Source organism: Sturnira hondurensis, unplaced genomic scaffold, assembly GCF_014824575.4.
Source record: "Sturnira hondurensis isolate 20B ecotype Veracruz unplaced genomic scaffold, ASM1482457v3 Scaffold0005563, whole genome shotgun sequence".
In the NCBI taxonomy this organism is placed as follows: domain Eukaryota; kingdom Metazoa; phylum Chordata; class Mammalia; order Chiroptera; family Phyllostomidae; genus Sturnira; species Sturnira hondurensis.
In genome coordinates this window covers 1,641,868-1,656,229 of record NW_028078194.1, presented here as the reverse complement: position 1 = coordinate 1,656,229, position 14,362 = coordinate 1,641,868, and the positions used below count along the sequence as shown (strand labels likewise).

Below are 14,362 nucleotides of genomic sequence, written 5' to 3'. Positions count from 1 at the left end.
TAACTGGCAGCTTCTAGCTCCCAGGCTTCTGTAAACATGCTTGGTACAGACGCTGAGAGAGGAATTCAGGTATGGCAAAAACTGTTCTTTGCCAACTTCTCCTCAGAAGAAAACAATCATTGTTTCTGTTTGTCCCTGCAGAGGGCAGGAATTCTGACCATGGTCAGTTTCACTTTCCAGTTTCTGTTTCTTAGTTGTTCTTGCAATGACACGCCCACAAGTTTCCTGATTAGTTGCTGTTTTCCTTCCTTATATAGCCCTGTGCTGGGGCTTCAGTTTATCTGACTATCTGCAAGGCAGGCTGGCAGATCTCAGAGCAGCCCACCCAGCAAAGCGAGCCCAGTGCAACTGCTCCCTGATTGCTGCTCCCTGATTGCAACTGCTTAACTGCTCCCAGTAACAATGAGGTAAGCATTTCTTGCTTCTCTGTCTTTCTAACATTTTGAAAACAATGTTAATCACTACTGTCTGAACAGACTTAGTTTCTGGGATGTCAAGCTTCCTCACACTTCTGTTTGGGCATTTGAGTGTGCTTGTTCACTGAGTGTGTGTGTGTGTGTAGATTCACATAAACTGTTTTATTAGTTCAGGCATTTTCCTTTTTGTTAGCATAGCTCTGAGGAAGCTTACCTCATGTTAAAGCCTAAGAAGAGGAGGGAAAGGGCAAAGGAATTTTGCAGGAGAAGATGGTCCCAATCTCTGATGTCACTTTCCACCAAACTCACCTCTGTCTGACCTGAGGAGGGAAGGCCCTGTTGGTCAGGATAGAGACACTGCTTTTAGAGGCCCCTCACCATGGAGGAGCTGCAGGACTGCACAGCCAACGGACCCACAGCAGAGGGGTTGTTAGGTGTGTGGGGGAAAACACTGTGGGGATGTGGTGGGAAAGCTCACTGCCTAGGAAACAAGCCTTCTGGAGGCTTCCTGTATCCCTCTCAACATAGCTGAGCTGCTCTAGGAGGCCAGTCCAGTGTGACTGCAGCTAAGACCGGGCAGCTGGTCTGCAGGGTCCATGATTGCCTCCTGTCCTGGGGGCTTGGCTGGAGTTCTGCCCTGGAGAATACCCCTATCTTCCTTAGCTAAAGGACCTAATGTGGGAATTTCTATACTGTCCACACTCAGTCTACATTCCAATAATTCCTGATATCAGCAGATTAAAAATAAAAGACATTGCCCTGGCTGGTGTAGCTCAGTGGATTGAGCGCAGGCCTGTGAACCACACAATCGCAGTTCGATTCCCACTCAGGAAATCGACCATACCTGGGCACATACCTGGGTTGCAGGCCAGTTCCCAGCAGGGGACTCATGAGAGGCAACCATGCATTGATATTTCTCTCTCTCTCTCTCCTTCCCTTCCCCTCTAAGATAAATAAATAAAATCTTAAAGCAAAACAAAAAAAACTTTAAAAAAAAGAAAAGACATTAATCAATCAAGATTGATCTGCAAATTGCCCCTCAGTGCTCAAATTGGTAAAATTTTGAAGAGGCAAAAGTTTCAGAAAATGCCCAGTTAGAGGTTTTTGAAGGTTGAATAATATTGCCTTGTATGTATACACCGCATTTTGTTTGTCCATTCATCCATTGATGGACACTTGCGTTGCTTCCACCTTTTGGCTATTGTGAGTAATGCTGTTAGGAATACAAGTCTCTGGATATCTGTTTGAGTTCCTGTTTTCACTTATTTTTGGGTGTATTTCCAGGACTGGAATCCTATGGTAATTGCATGCTTGATTTTCTGAGGAGTCACCACCATTTTCCACAGCAACTGCCCCATTTCACATTCCCACTGCACACACGGGTTCTAATGTCTCTCTACCCCACCAACACGTTATTTGCTGCTTTTCTTATTTTAACAACAGTCACCCTAAGGAGTGTGAAGTGCTATTGGAAGGTGGTTTTGAGTTGCATTTCACTAATGAGTGGTGATGTTGAACATCTTTTCACGTGCTTCTTGGCCATTTGTACATCTTCTTTGGAGAAATTTTCTCTCTCATCCTTTGCCCATTTTTTTAAATCAGATGTTTGTTTTTTAGTGCTGTTGTACTTGATTTGTAAGTGCTGCTTATACAGTCTGGATATCAATCCCTTACCAGACACATGATTTACAAATAAATTTTCCCATTCTGTGAGTTCTTTCACTCCATTGATAGTGTCCTTTGATGCATAAAAGTTTTAAATTTTGATGATGTTCAATTTATCTATTTTTACTTTTGTCGCCTGTGTTTTTGGTATCATATGCAAGGCATCATTGCCAAATACAATGTCTTAGATCTTTTCCCCTGTGTTTTCTTCTAATATTTTCATAGTTTTAGATCTTACGTTTAGGTCTTTGATTGCTTCCAACTGCTTCCTCTGTGTTTTTCCATTTCTGTTGTCAAGTAAGGGTCCAACTTCATTCTTTTGCATGTGAATATCCAGTTTTCCCAACACATTCGTTGAAACACTGATTTTTTTCTCCATTAAATGGTCTTGACACAATTGTCAAAAATCATTTGACTATTCTTATGGACTAAATTGTATCCCCTCAATCTGTATTTTGAAGCCCTAATCCCAATGTAACTGTATTTGGAAATAGTGCCTGTAAAAAAGGTTAAGTCTGGACATAAGGGTAGATCCTTCTTCCTACAGGCTTGGTGTCCCTGTAAGAAGAGGATGAGCGGTCTTTTCCCCACACCATGCCCCGTGGAGGAAAGGCCAAGTGTAGAGGCCAAAAAGAGAGTTCTCTCCCAGAATCAGATAGTGGGCAGTTTGATCTAGGACATCTGGTCTCCAGAACTATGAAAATGTGTATTTCTTCTGGTTACTCCACTTTGTCCATGGTACTGTGTTTTGGTAGCACTCACTGCTAATACAACCATATATAAAGGTGTATTTCTGGGTTCTCTTTTCTATTCCACTTTTATATATGTTTGTCTATATGTCAGTGCCACACTCTTTTCATTACCATAGCTTATAGTAATTTTTGAAACCAAGAAAGTGTTAGACCTCCAACTTTGGGGTTTTTGTGTGTGTGTGTGTGTGTGTGTGTGTGTTTTCAAGATTGTTTGGCCTGTTTGAGATTTCTGGAGATTCCACATGAATTTTATTTTTTCCAAGATTTTATCTATTTATTTATTCTTAGCAACAGGGGAAGGAAGGGAGAAAGCTGAAGAGAAACAGCAATGTACAGTTGCCTCTCACTCGCCCCACACTGGGGACCTGGCCTGTAACCCAGGCATGTGCCCCAACTGGGAATCAAACCGGCAACCCTTTGATTTGCAGGCTGGCACTCAATCCACTGAGCCACACCAGCCAGGGCAGATGATTAATTTTAAAATGGATGTTTCTATTTCTGAAAAAAAAAAATTGGAACGTTGATGGGAATTGCATTGAATCCGTTGCTTTGCGTGGTCTTTATATCTTAACAATTTAAGTCTTCCCATCCTTATACACAAGATGCTTTTCCCTTTATTTGTGTCTTTCTTAATTTTCTTCAGTAATGTGTTGTAGTGTTCAGTGTATGTCTTTGCCTCCTTACAAAAGTTTATTTCTTAATGTGTTATTCTTTCTGATGCTGTTGTAAATAGAATTGTTTTCCTTTCTAGATAGTTCTTGCTAGTGTGTAGAAACAAAAGTGAGTTTTGTGTGCTGATTTTGTATACTACTGTTTTGCTACAAGTTTTTTATCAGTTCTAACAGTTTTTGTGTCTAATAGGTAGGATTGTCTATATACAAAATCCTACTGTTTTTGAACAGGTATGTATTTACTTCTTCCTTTCCAATGTAGATGTATATATATTTTCCTTGACTAACTACTCTGATTAGGACTTCCAGGGCTGTGTTGAATAAAAGTGACACAAAGAAGCATCCTTACCCTGTTCCCGATCTTATAGGAGAAGCTTTCGATCTCTCACCATTGAGTGCGATGCTAACCATGGACTTGCAATAAATGGCATGGATCGTGTTGTGGTAGTTTCCTTCTATTAGAGTATTTTGAGTACTTGCATTACGAAAGGGTAGTGAATTCTTGTCAAATGCTTTTCTACATTAACTGAGATGATGACGTGTATTTTTTTTTCTTTCATTCTGTTAATGTGGTATATTAAACTGACTGATTTTCATACATTGAAACCATTCCTCCATTCCAAGAATAAATCTGACTTGGTAAGGCTGTAAAATCCTTTTGCTAAGCTGTTCAATTCGGTGTGCCAGTATTTTGTTGAGGGTTTGCGAGAGAAATTGGTTGTAGTTTAATTTTGTTTCTTATTATCTTCATTTGACCTTGGTACATCAGAGTAATGCTGGCCTCCTAGAATTTGTGAGTGTGAAAGCAGCATAGTGTTCTATTTAATTTTTTGGAGAGTTTTGGTGGTCGTTTTTTTAATGAAGAGTCCAACTCCCGGTTGAAAATCCACATGTGAATTTTTTTAGGCCCGACCGTAGGCAATTACAAGGGCTCTCCTGACTGGTGTCACAGGGGAAGGCTGCCTTGCACACAGCAGACTTGGGGCACAGCTAATGAACCGCTGTCTCTGACGGAGGTTAGTCAATGACTCAGGTCCTCTCTGGCTTGACACGCTCTTCACCTATCTGCATCCTAGGACAGGCCCCTTCATTCCTTGGTTTCTTTATTTGAGGCCTTGACCAGAGCTACTCTTCAGGCTCTTCTGCCAAGACCTCCGTATAAGGGAGAGGGGAGGAAAAACTTGAAGATCTTTACCCCACTGTGCTCAGTACCCAGCATTTTCCCACTCCTAGCACATAACCTTGCCCTTCCTCGGACTTCAGGGTCCATTAACTACCAGAAAGTTTTGTTCAGGCCTCTCAGCCACATCTGTATCGATCTACCCGAACTTCCGCCTGTGTACCATGCTGGGGGCTGGGGTAGGGGTATGGAACCCGGGATTTAGCATTTTCTCCGTTGGACACTCTCACTGATACCATCACAGTAACAATTAAAGGCATAACACTTTCATTTTGGGCTTGCTGCCTTAATGGCCTACTCTGACACCTGGAAGTTCAACTGACTCTCCCTCCCAACTCAGCTGAGCTCCTGACATTTAAAATATATGGTGGGATTTGCCAGTGAAGCCATCTGGTCCTTAGCCTTTCTTTGTTGTGAGACATGTCTGTCTTGCTTTTTGTCTTAGGGGAAATGCTCTTAATTTTTTGCCCATTGAGGATGATTTTGGCTGTAAGTTTTTCACACATGGCCTTTATTATTTTGAGGTATGATACTTCTATTCCCACTTTGCTGAGAGTTTTTGTCAAAAATGGGTGCTGGATTTTATTGAATATGTTTTCTGCATCTATTGATAGGGTCATGTGATATTTTATCCTACGCTTTTTTATGTGATGTGCCACATTTTTTGATTTGTGGATGTTAAACCAGCCTTGCGGCCCTGTGATAAATCCCACTTGGTCATGGTGCACAGTCCCACACTCCAAAAGGCTGTGGGTTCCATCCCTGTCACAGCATATAAGGGAGACAATCGATCAATGTTTCTCTCTCACATCCATGTTGATCCAGGGTATTGACCTATAATTTTCTTTCTTTGTAGTACCTTTATCTGATTTTAGAATTAGTATAATGCTGGCCTTGTAAAAAGAGCTTGGAAGTCTTCCCCTCTTGAATTTTTTTTGGAATCTTTTGAGGAAAGGTTTTAATTGTTCTTTGAACATTTGGTAAAATTCACCCGTGAAGCCATTCAGCCCATGACTTTTGTTTGCTGGGAGTTTTTTGGCTCTTGCTTCAATTTCATTACTTATTATTGGTCTATTCAGGTTTTCTGATTCTCCTGATTGATTTTTGGAAGATTGTATATTTCTAGGAATTTGTCCATTTTGCCCACTTAGTGCATTTTATAGGCATATAATTGTTTATAGTTTTATCTTCCAACCCTTTATATTCCTGTGATGTCAGTTGTTACATTGCTGTTTTCATTTCTGATTTGATGTACTTACTGGTCCTCTCTGTTTCTTGACAAGACTGGCTAAAGGTTATCAATCTTGTTTGTATTTTTAAAGAAACAGCTGTTGCTCCCATTGATCTTTTGTTTTTTGTTTTTTGCTCTCTATGTCATTTATTTTTGCTCTGATTTTTATTATTTCCTTCCTTTTACTTACACGTGGCTTTTCTTGTTGTTCTTTTTCCAGTTCTTTTAAGTGTTGGGTTAGATCATTTATAGGATATTTTTCTTGCTTTTTCAGGTCTATGAACTTCCCTCTCAGGACTGCTTTCACTGTGCCCCATGTATTTTGGGTTGTCGTGTGTGTGTGTTCATTTCCTTTGTTTCCAGGGATGTTTTCTTTCTTCTTTGATCTCATTGGTAACCCATTCATTTTTTTAATAAGATGCTATTTAGACTGCATGTGTTTGAATGTTTCGATTTTTTTCCATACCTGATTTCTAGTTTCTTGCCATTATGATCAGAGAAGCTGCTGGATATAATTTCAATCTTCTTGAATTCATTAAGACTTATTTGGGTCCTAACATGTGGTCTGTCTGTGAGAATGTTCCATATGCACTTGAAAAGAATGTACATTCTGCTGCTTTGGATTGATATGTTCTGTAAATATCAATGAAATCTGTGAGATCTAGTGTGTTGTTTAGGATCCCTGTTTTCTTGTAGATTTTTTGTCTGGAAGGTGTACCCAGCGTGGTCACTGGGGTGTTCAAGTCCCCTACCATGGCTGTATGGCTGTCAGTTTCTCCTTTTAAGTCCATCATATGTAGCAGTTTCTGAAAAATGTGAGCACACGCCTATCATATGACTTAGCTGTTGCACCCCTGGACATTTCCCCCTGAGAAATAAAAATGTATTTTAGTTGTATGTTTCTACAGACAAAAGCCTATAGAAAAGTATGCATAGAACATTTATTTGTAACAGGCCCGAACTTGAAACAACTGAAGTATCAATGATCAGTGAAAAAGACAATCTCCAATGTCATGAACTCTATGATTCCATCTATATGACACTCTTGAAATTAAGAAATTAGAGAAATAAAGAACAACTTAGTGGTTATCAGAGGTTGTGGATTTCTCAGGGGGGAAGGAGGAGACAGATGTCATGTAAAGGGATAGCAGAAGGGAGGTATCTGTGATGCTCGGAGAGCTCCGTATCTTGATGGCAGTGGTGGTTCCCTGGATTTATTCATGTGATAAAGTGACATAGAACTATATGCATATTATACCAATTTCAATTTCCTAACTTTGATATTATACTATAGTTGTGTAAGATGTAATCATTGGGAGAAACTTGGTGAGGGTACTCTGAAACTATGTGTTCCCTTTGCTTTCTGCAAATTTATAATTATTTTCAAATAGTTAGTGGGAAAAGTACTTGGTCCAAATTATCTCTTTTAGGTGGTCTTATTTGCTTGCATAATCTGCAGCCTAAGGTCTTGAGATGCTGCATTTCTACCTGCATTTTGTCCAAATTAAATTAGTAGGAAATAAAAAAACTCTTTTTTAAAAAATTTATTGATTGATTTTGAGAGAGAGAGACATCAGTTTGTTCTTCCACTTATTTATGCATCCATTGGTTGCTTCTTGTTATGTGCCCTAAACAAAGGTTAACCAGCAACCGGTATCCAGCTAATGTTCTAACCGCCTGAGCTACCCAGCCAGGGCCAGGAAACTCTTACATAGCATGTAATATACTCAAAGTGCTTTGCATATACGGCTTATTAATCCTCACCAAGCCCAGTGTCATAAGAACTATTATTATCCCTATTTTACAAATAGGGCATTGAGGCACAAACAGGTTACTTGGAGAGAAAGTGCCGGAGCTGGCCTATGGAGCCAAGGAAATTGCATTCAAACTCCATGCAGAGCTTAGAAATACAGTTGGCCCTTGAACAAAGCAGAAGGTAGGGATGCCACGCCCAGCCCCACCCCCACCCCCCGCCCACCCCGGTCCCTACACAGTCTAAAACTCACTATAACTTTACAGTCTACAGTTAGACCTTCATATCCACAGATTCAACCAACCACAGATCAAACGCAGTGGTGTTTTCCACCACAATTGGTTGGATTCCTGCATGGGAAACCCCTGATGGAAGGACTGACTATACTGAAGTGAATCCAGATATATATAAGTGAGCCTACAAGTTCCTACCTATGTTGCTCAAGGGTTAATTATAGAGGACCTCTAAAAAAAAAAAGAAAAAAAAAGAAAAAGAAAAAATGAGGCAGCTGTGTCCTTTCCCAGGCCAAGGTATACATGTGAAGTGATTTATCTGGCTTCTTTCCATTGACATTGCCTCACCTAACAAAGAAAATATGCTTGTGTTTTCACAGTAAGAATTCTGAGGAAGATCAGCTCAAAGACAGGCTGGAACAGCTGAGATGCCATTTCACATGGAAATTCCTCATTGAAGACGTTGAAATCGCTGATTTAGAAAACAGGATCTATAGTCAAATTGAATTCCTAGACACAAAATTTAATGTGGCAATACACAGCCTACTGGCCTATGTGAAACACCTGAAAGGCCAGAATATGGAAGCCCTGCAGAGCTTGAAACAGGCTGAAGACTTAAGGCAGACAGAACATGTTGGCCAGTCAGAAGTGAGAAGACTGGTTACCTGGGGCAACTATGCCTGGCTGTATTACCACATGGGCAGACTAGAAGAAGCCCAGATCTATTTGGACAAGGTGGAAAGCACTTGCAAAAAGTTTGCCAGCCCCTCCTGCTACACAGTGGAGAGTCCAGAGATGGACTGTGAGGAAGGTTGGGCCTTGCTGAAATGTGGAGGAAGGAATTATGAACGGGCTAAAGCCTGCTTTGAAAAGGCTCTGGAAGTGGACCCTGACAACCCGGAATTCAACACTGGGTATGCAATTGCTGTCTATCGTCTGGCTGGGTTCAACAGAGCACCACAGACTGGTGAGGTATTTTGTCTGCAAACTCTCAAACGGGCCATCGAGCTAAATCCAGAGGATCCATATATTAAAAGTCTCCTTGCCTTGAAGCTTCAGGACATCGGACAAGAAGCTGAGGGAGAAAAGTACATTGAAGAAGCACTGACTAACCAGTCTTCTCAAACCTACGTCTTTCGATATGCAGCCAAGTTTTACCGAAGACAAGGCTCTGTAGATAAAGCTCTTCACTTCTTAAAAATGGCTTTGCGGGCAACACCTTCCTCTGCCTTCCTGCACCACCAGGTAGGGCTTTGCTACAAGACACAAATGATTCAAATGAAGAAAGGTCCCAACGGCCAGCCTAGAGGACGGGATAGAGAAAATATCCACAGATTAGTTCGGATGGCTATCTGTGAATTTAAAAAGGCTTTGGAGTTAAGGCCGGGATTTCACATGGTGTATATTGACCTGGCTGAGATGTATGCAGAACTGGGCCAGCACAGAGAGGCTGAGGATATTTTTCAGAAGCTACTGAGCATGGGGATTTTTCATGATCATCTACACCAAAACATTCATTTCCGCTATGGCCGATTTCAAGAATTTCACAGGAAATCTGAAGTCAATGCAATTATCCATTATTTAAAAGCAATAAACAAAGAAAACTCATTATTTACAAGCAATGAAAGTCTTAGGGCTTTGGAGAAATTGGTTTTGAGGAGACATCGAAGAAATGGAGCAGACATAGAAAGCTTGAGCATCCTCGGGTTCATCCACAAATGGAAAGGAGAAATGCATGAAGCCCTGGAGTGCTATGAGCAGGCCCTGAGGCTGGCTGCTGGCTCTGAGAACTCTGTGGGACATGTTCCTTAGGGGCTGAAATACGGACCGCCCTCACATTCCATCTGATTTGAGGTTAACATGCACTAACCATCTTTTCTGTGTGCTGCTTTCAGGAACATACTTTTTTTTTCATCCCCATCCAGCAGGAAAGCATTTCTATGAAATCTTTTGTCAGGCAAAATACCCTAAATCAAACAGGCAATTACCTTAAGAGATATTTTGCAAACGAAACAGAGCTGAAGCCCAGAGGCTCACAGACGACTCACGGCCTTGGCACATTCGAGCGAGCTGCCGAGTGCAGCTCCTGGGGAAGGAGCTCAGCGGCTGGGGTGGTGCACAGCCTCTATGAAGGCTCTGTGCAAAACAAACGATGGGCATTATTCTTGTTGCCCTTTTTCACAAAGGTGAAAACTCTTTGAAACTTTCAATCTTCAAACGAGTACTAGCATGTGTCTTTTGTAAAAGCAAATGGCATGAAGCAAAGTTCTGAAAAGGGAGCACACGTGGAGCTGCTTCTCCTCAAAGGAAGGCATCAGTTGGAAGAGGCACTGGGTCATCCAGGACTTCCCGTTGCTCCTGCGGTCCACTGGCAGGTGTGCTGGTGGCGCTCCTGGAAGGCCTTGGGGCTCTCAAGGTGTCCATCACAAAGGGTTTTCATATGCAGCCTACAACATTGTCCCCCAAGAAAGATCAGTATCCTGTCCTTACAAGCCTTGAAAGCTAGCACTGAATTGGCATTGTCTTGGCATCCCCAAATTCTCATCTCTATTCAGCTTTCCCTCTGCTACTGGAATTCCTTCTGCTATCTCTTTCAGGCTCTGCTGTAAAAACTAATTAAAAATATAATTTGGCATATACATGAGGGTATTATTTGTAGCAGGGATTTTTCAACTGGCGTTAGTGGGGGAGGTAAGAGACAAGAGGAGAATTTTGCCACTCAGGGCAAAGCGAGGTGCATTTGGCAACATCTGGAGAAAGTATGTTTATTTATTTTTCACCCAAGGTCGTGCCTATTGATTATCGTGAAAGTTGAAGGAAATGAAAGAGAGAAGTTGGGAAACGCTGATGTGAGAGAAAAACATCCACCAGCTGCCTCTTTTATGAGCCCCAACTGGGTAACAAACCTGCAAGCTAGATGTGCGCCTGGTGGGGAATCGAACCCATGACCTTTTATTTAGGGGATGATGCTCCAATCAACTGATCCACCGCAACCTGGGCTGGAGACGGGTTTGATGGTTGCAACCACAGGGTGCTCCTGACATCCAGTGGACATACTTAACGATGCTGGGTAAGCATTGTACAATGCTCAGGACAACTTCCCACAACACACAGTTATCCAGACAAAGTCAGTGGTACCAAGGCTGAGAACTGTGGCCAACATCCATCTCCTGGACAAGTTATTATTACTGAAGATTAAGGGTTCACAGCTGGTTTAAAATCACTTGGATGTTTCAGTTTTTATTTTTATTTTTCTTTAGTTGCTGTGTTTTGCATGTTTATAGTAGAAATTCAAAAGACAACCCTATTGATTTTCCCAAGAATCCACTCAATCGCACAGTCAGAGAAAAGAAGATTGGGATTCAGATCCATGTAGGAATTGCAACATGATCAACACCCACAAAACAGCCAGATCTTTCTTTCTTCTCAATGCTGAACATCTATTTTTGCAGATGGCTTTTTCCTTTGTGAACTTGAAGTTCGAAACAATATAAGTAGGCCCTGGCTGGTGAGGATTGAGCACCAGCCTGGGAACCAAAGGGTCTCCAGTTCAATTTCCAGTCAGGGCACATGCCTGGGTAGCAGGCCATGTCAGGTTCCCCACTAGAGGGCGCACGAGAGGCAACCACAGGTTGATGTTTCCCTGCTTTTCTCTCTCCCTTCCCCTTTGTCTAAAATAAATAAATAAAAACTTAAATACACACATGCGTGCGCGTGCGCACGCACACACACACACACACACACACACTTGGCACAGGGGGAGTGCTTAATACTTTTCAAAAATAAGCAATATAAGTAGATAGCCAGGAGGAGGTTTAGGTTTTTTCCTTCTAATTTTTACCATTGATTGTTACACGCTACCTATTTAAACCTTAATCATCAAAGACTATCTCTTGGCCCAGACACAGGTGAGAAAGGAGGGGAAAGAAGTAAGAACAAGGAAGGAAAGACATGATCCAGACACTGAAGATTGTTTCAAACACTGCAGTTCTTTTAAATGTTTCTGCATCCTTAGTAAGGAGACAACTCTGGACTTATTTTTCTACCCTGAACAAGCTGTTCATCACCTTTTCTAAAACATGTCTTCCTACCCTGGCTGGTGTGGCTCAGTGGATTGAGTGCCGGCCTGCAAATCAAAGGGTTGCCAGTTTGATTCCCAGTCAGGGCACATGCCTTGGTTGCAGGCCAGGCCCTAAGTAGGGGGCATGTGAGAGGCAACCACACATTGATGTTTCTCTCCCTCTCTTTCTCCTTCACGTCCCCTCTCTCTAAAAATAAATCAATAAAATATTTTAAAAAATAATATTTTTTTAAAAAGAACAAGCTAAGTGTGTTACTAATACATTTAAACTGTCTTCCAAAAAAATTAAATAAAACGTGTCTTCCCTCTCAAGATAAACATTGTAACTGTGACCACTATATCCTACCCCTCCACGAGGCTTCATGACCTGACATCTCATGACTTGCCCCTGCTCTCCTCATCCAACCACACCATCTGCATAGGCCAACCTGCTCTCAACCCCAGGCCTTTGGACTTGAAACAGGGTGCTTCCAGGACCCCCACCCTCAAAGGAAGGATTTCAAATGGGGCCCAGAACTCAAGGTGTCCAGGAATTATAAAATATAGGACGTCTCCACCCCCTCAAGTCTGAACTGGGGGATGGACACAGGGAGCAGGGCCATTGAGAGTTATTTTGCATATCAACAGTTCTGCAAATGGCTGCAAAAATGGTTATTTAACATATCTATAACAGCTGCTTAGTCTCATAGATATGTTAAATAGCCATGGTCCTGCTTTGAGCCAGGGAGATGGGGGTGACTTCAACCCCTGATATAACCGGGAGGCAGCTTCCCCTGGTAACAGTGCCTGAGTGAGAGCTCGGAAATGATTAGCTCCACACCATGGGGCCACGCTTTCCAGTACTTACTATGGCGGCCCAGAAGAGCTAGAAAAATACGGGAATGCTGGCCAGTATAGATGATCGTGGGAGGAGTCAGAAATGGGAATGAAGAGGAAGATTCCTTCTGGGATTTAAACCCAGGCATGGCAACCATGCAGGTTGGAACCAAGTGGTTCTGGGGGCTAACCACACAGTTTGGGGCTTAACCACAAGGCTTAGCCACAGGACTTAGGAAGCAGGACAGGAAGATCTAGCATCCATGCAGAGCTCTGTCTCAGCAGTTTGGAAGAATGCAGGAGAGACAGTGCAGGACTAGGGACAGGAACAATGGAGGCCTTGCAGGGAAGGAAAGGGGTGGAAGGACTCATTGTCAGTGGGCCATGAGAAGGCGCCACGTGGGATCAGATTAAGGACTGGAGAGGACCGCAACACAGCTGTCGGTGCTGGGAAGCGCAGGAGGCCTGCCAGCTGGCCACAGATTACTGGGAAGGACCAGAGGCTACCTGAACCACACACTTCTATTTATTTTTTCCTGAGATACAGTACCCCTGACTGGGCCAAGGTGGGGAACAAAGTGTTACGTGTGTTTGTGAGTGTATGTGTGGATCATGGGTGTTTTAAGAGACTTTGGGATTTTAACAAAAATATTAAGTCATCACTCTAAGTCTGTATAACTTTTGAATAAATAGTTCCTTTCCTTTTCACCAATCTCTGGCATTGAAAGCCGGAATTCCTAAGGGTGGCGGTCAAGGTGAACCTTGTACAGGGGGACCCCCAGGAGAGGGGGATTCCATTTGGTAATGGTATCTGGTCCCCCCACCATGGGTCCCTTCTGTAACAAGCTTACTCTTTCCCCTACCAGCAACCCCCTTCCTAGCCCTGTATCGACAGTGTTCACCCCTTCACCTCCTTCAGATCTTTGCTCAGTCGACACTTTCTTAGCGAAAGCTTCCCTCCTCCACAGATTTACGAGAGCAAAGCGCCCTGACCCCCACCCCCAGGGTCACTGGATTGAACCAGTAGATGTCTCCTAGAGCAGGATTATTGTCGTTTCCTTGTAAACAGGGCGTGACTAGCGTCCCAACAATATGCATGCTGAAATATTTTATCAATTCGTTATACCAACTGCCTTCTTATGTATCAACAAAAAATTAGTTCAAGGAGAGATAGAGAAGTTGGTGGATGACTGGATATGTAATAAAGCAAATTAGCAAAATGTTACTGTAGAATCTAGGTGGTGAGTGTATTAGTGTGTGTTGTGAACTTCTCTCCATTTTTCTGTTTTATGATGCTCATAATAAACTGTTAGGATGGATCGAAACAATATCTAAATACTAAATCAAAACAAATACATTAATCAAACAAATAAATAAAAATGTATATGGGAGAGCGGATAAAACCATACAGAGAGGAAGCATTGCAGCTGATTTTTCATATATTATAATTTGACTCTAAATCTCTAGGAGAATGTAAATTTACCAGCTCCCGCCACACACACACACAAAAAAAAAATCGGCAAAAAAATTTTAAATTCTACTCAGCAATCATTTTTAAAGTGTT

The 14,362-nt window shown here is 42.2% G+C and overlaps 1 protein-coding gene across 1 annotated transcript; it reads left to right on the top strand.

Moving 5' to 3' along the window:
* The first annotated feature begins 238 nt into the window (after positions 1–238).
* LOC118987962 (interferon-induced protein with tetratricopeptide repeats 1-like) lies at positions 239–9,796 on the top strand. Its single transcript, XM_037047306.1, has 2 exons — positions 239–407; positions 8,282–9,796. Exons 1-2 carry the CDS (start codon positions 403–405, stop codon positions 9,711–9,713), a joined length of 1,437 nt encoding a protein of 478 aa, XP_036903201.1. The 5' UTR covers positions 239–402; the 3' UTR covers positions 9,714–9,796.
* The last annotated feature ends 4,566 nt before the right edge of the window (positions 9,797–14,362 follow it).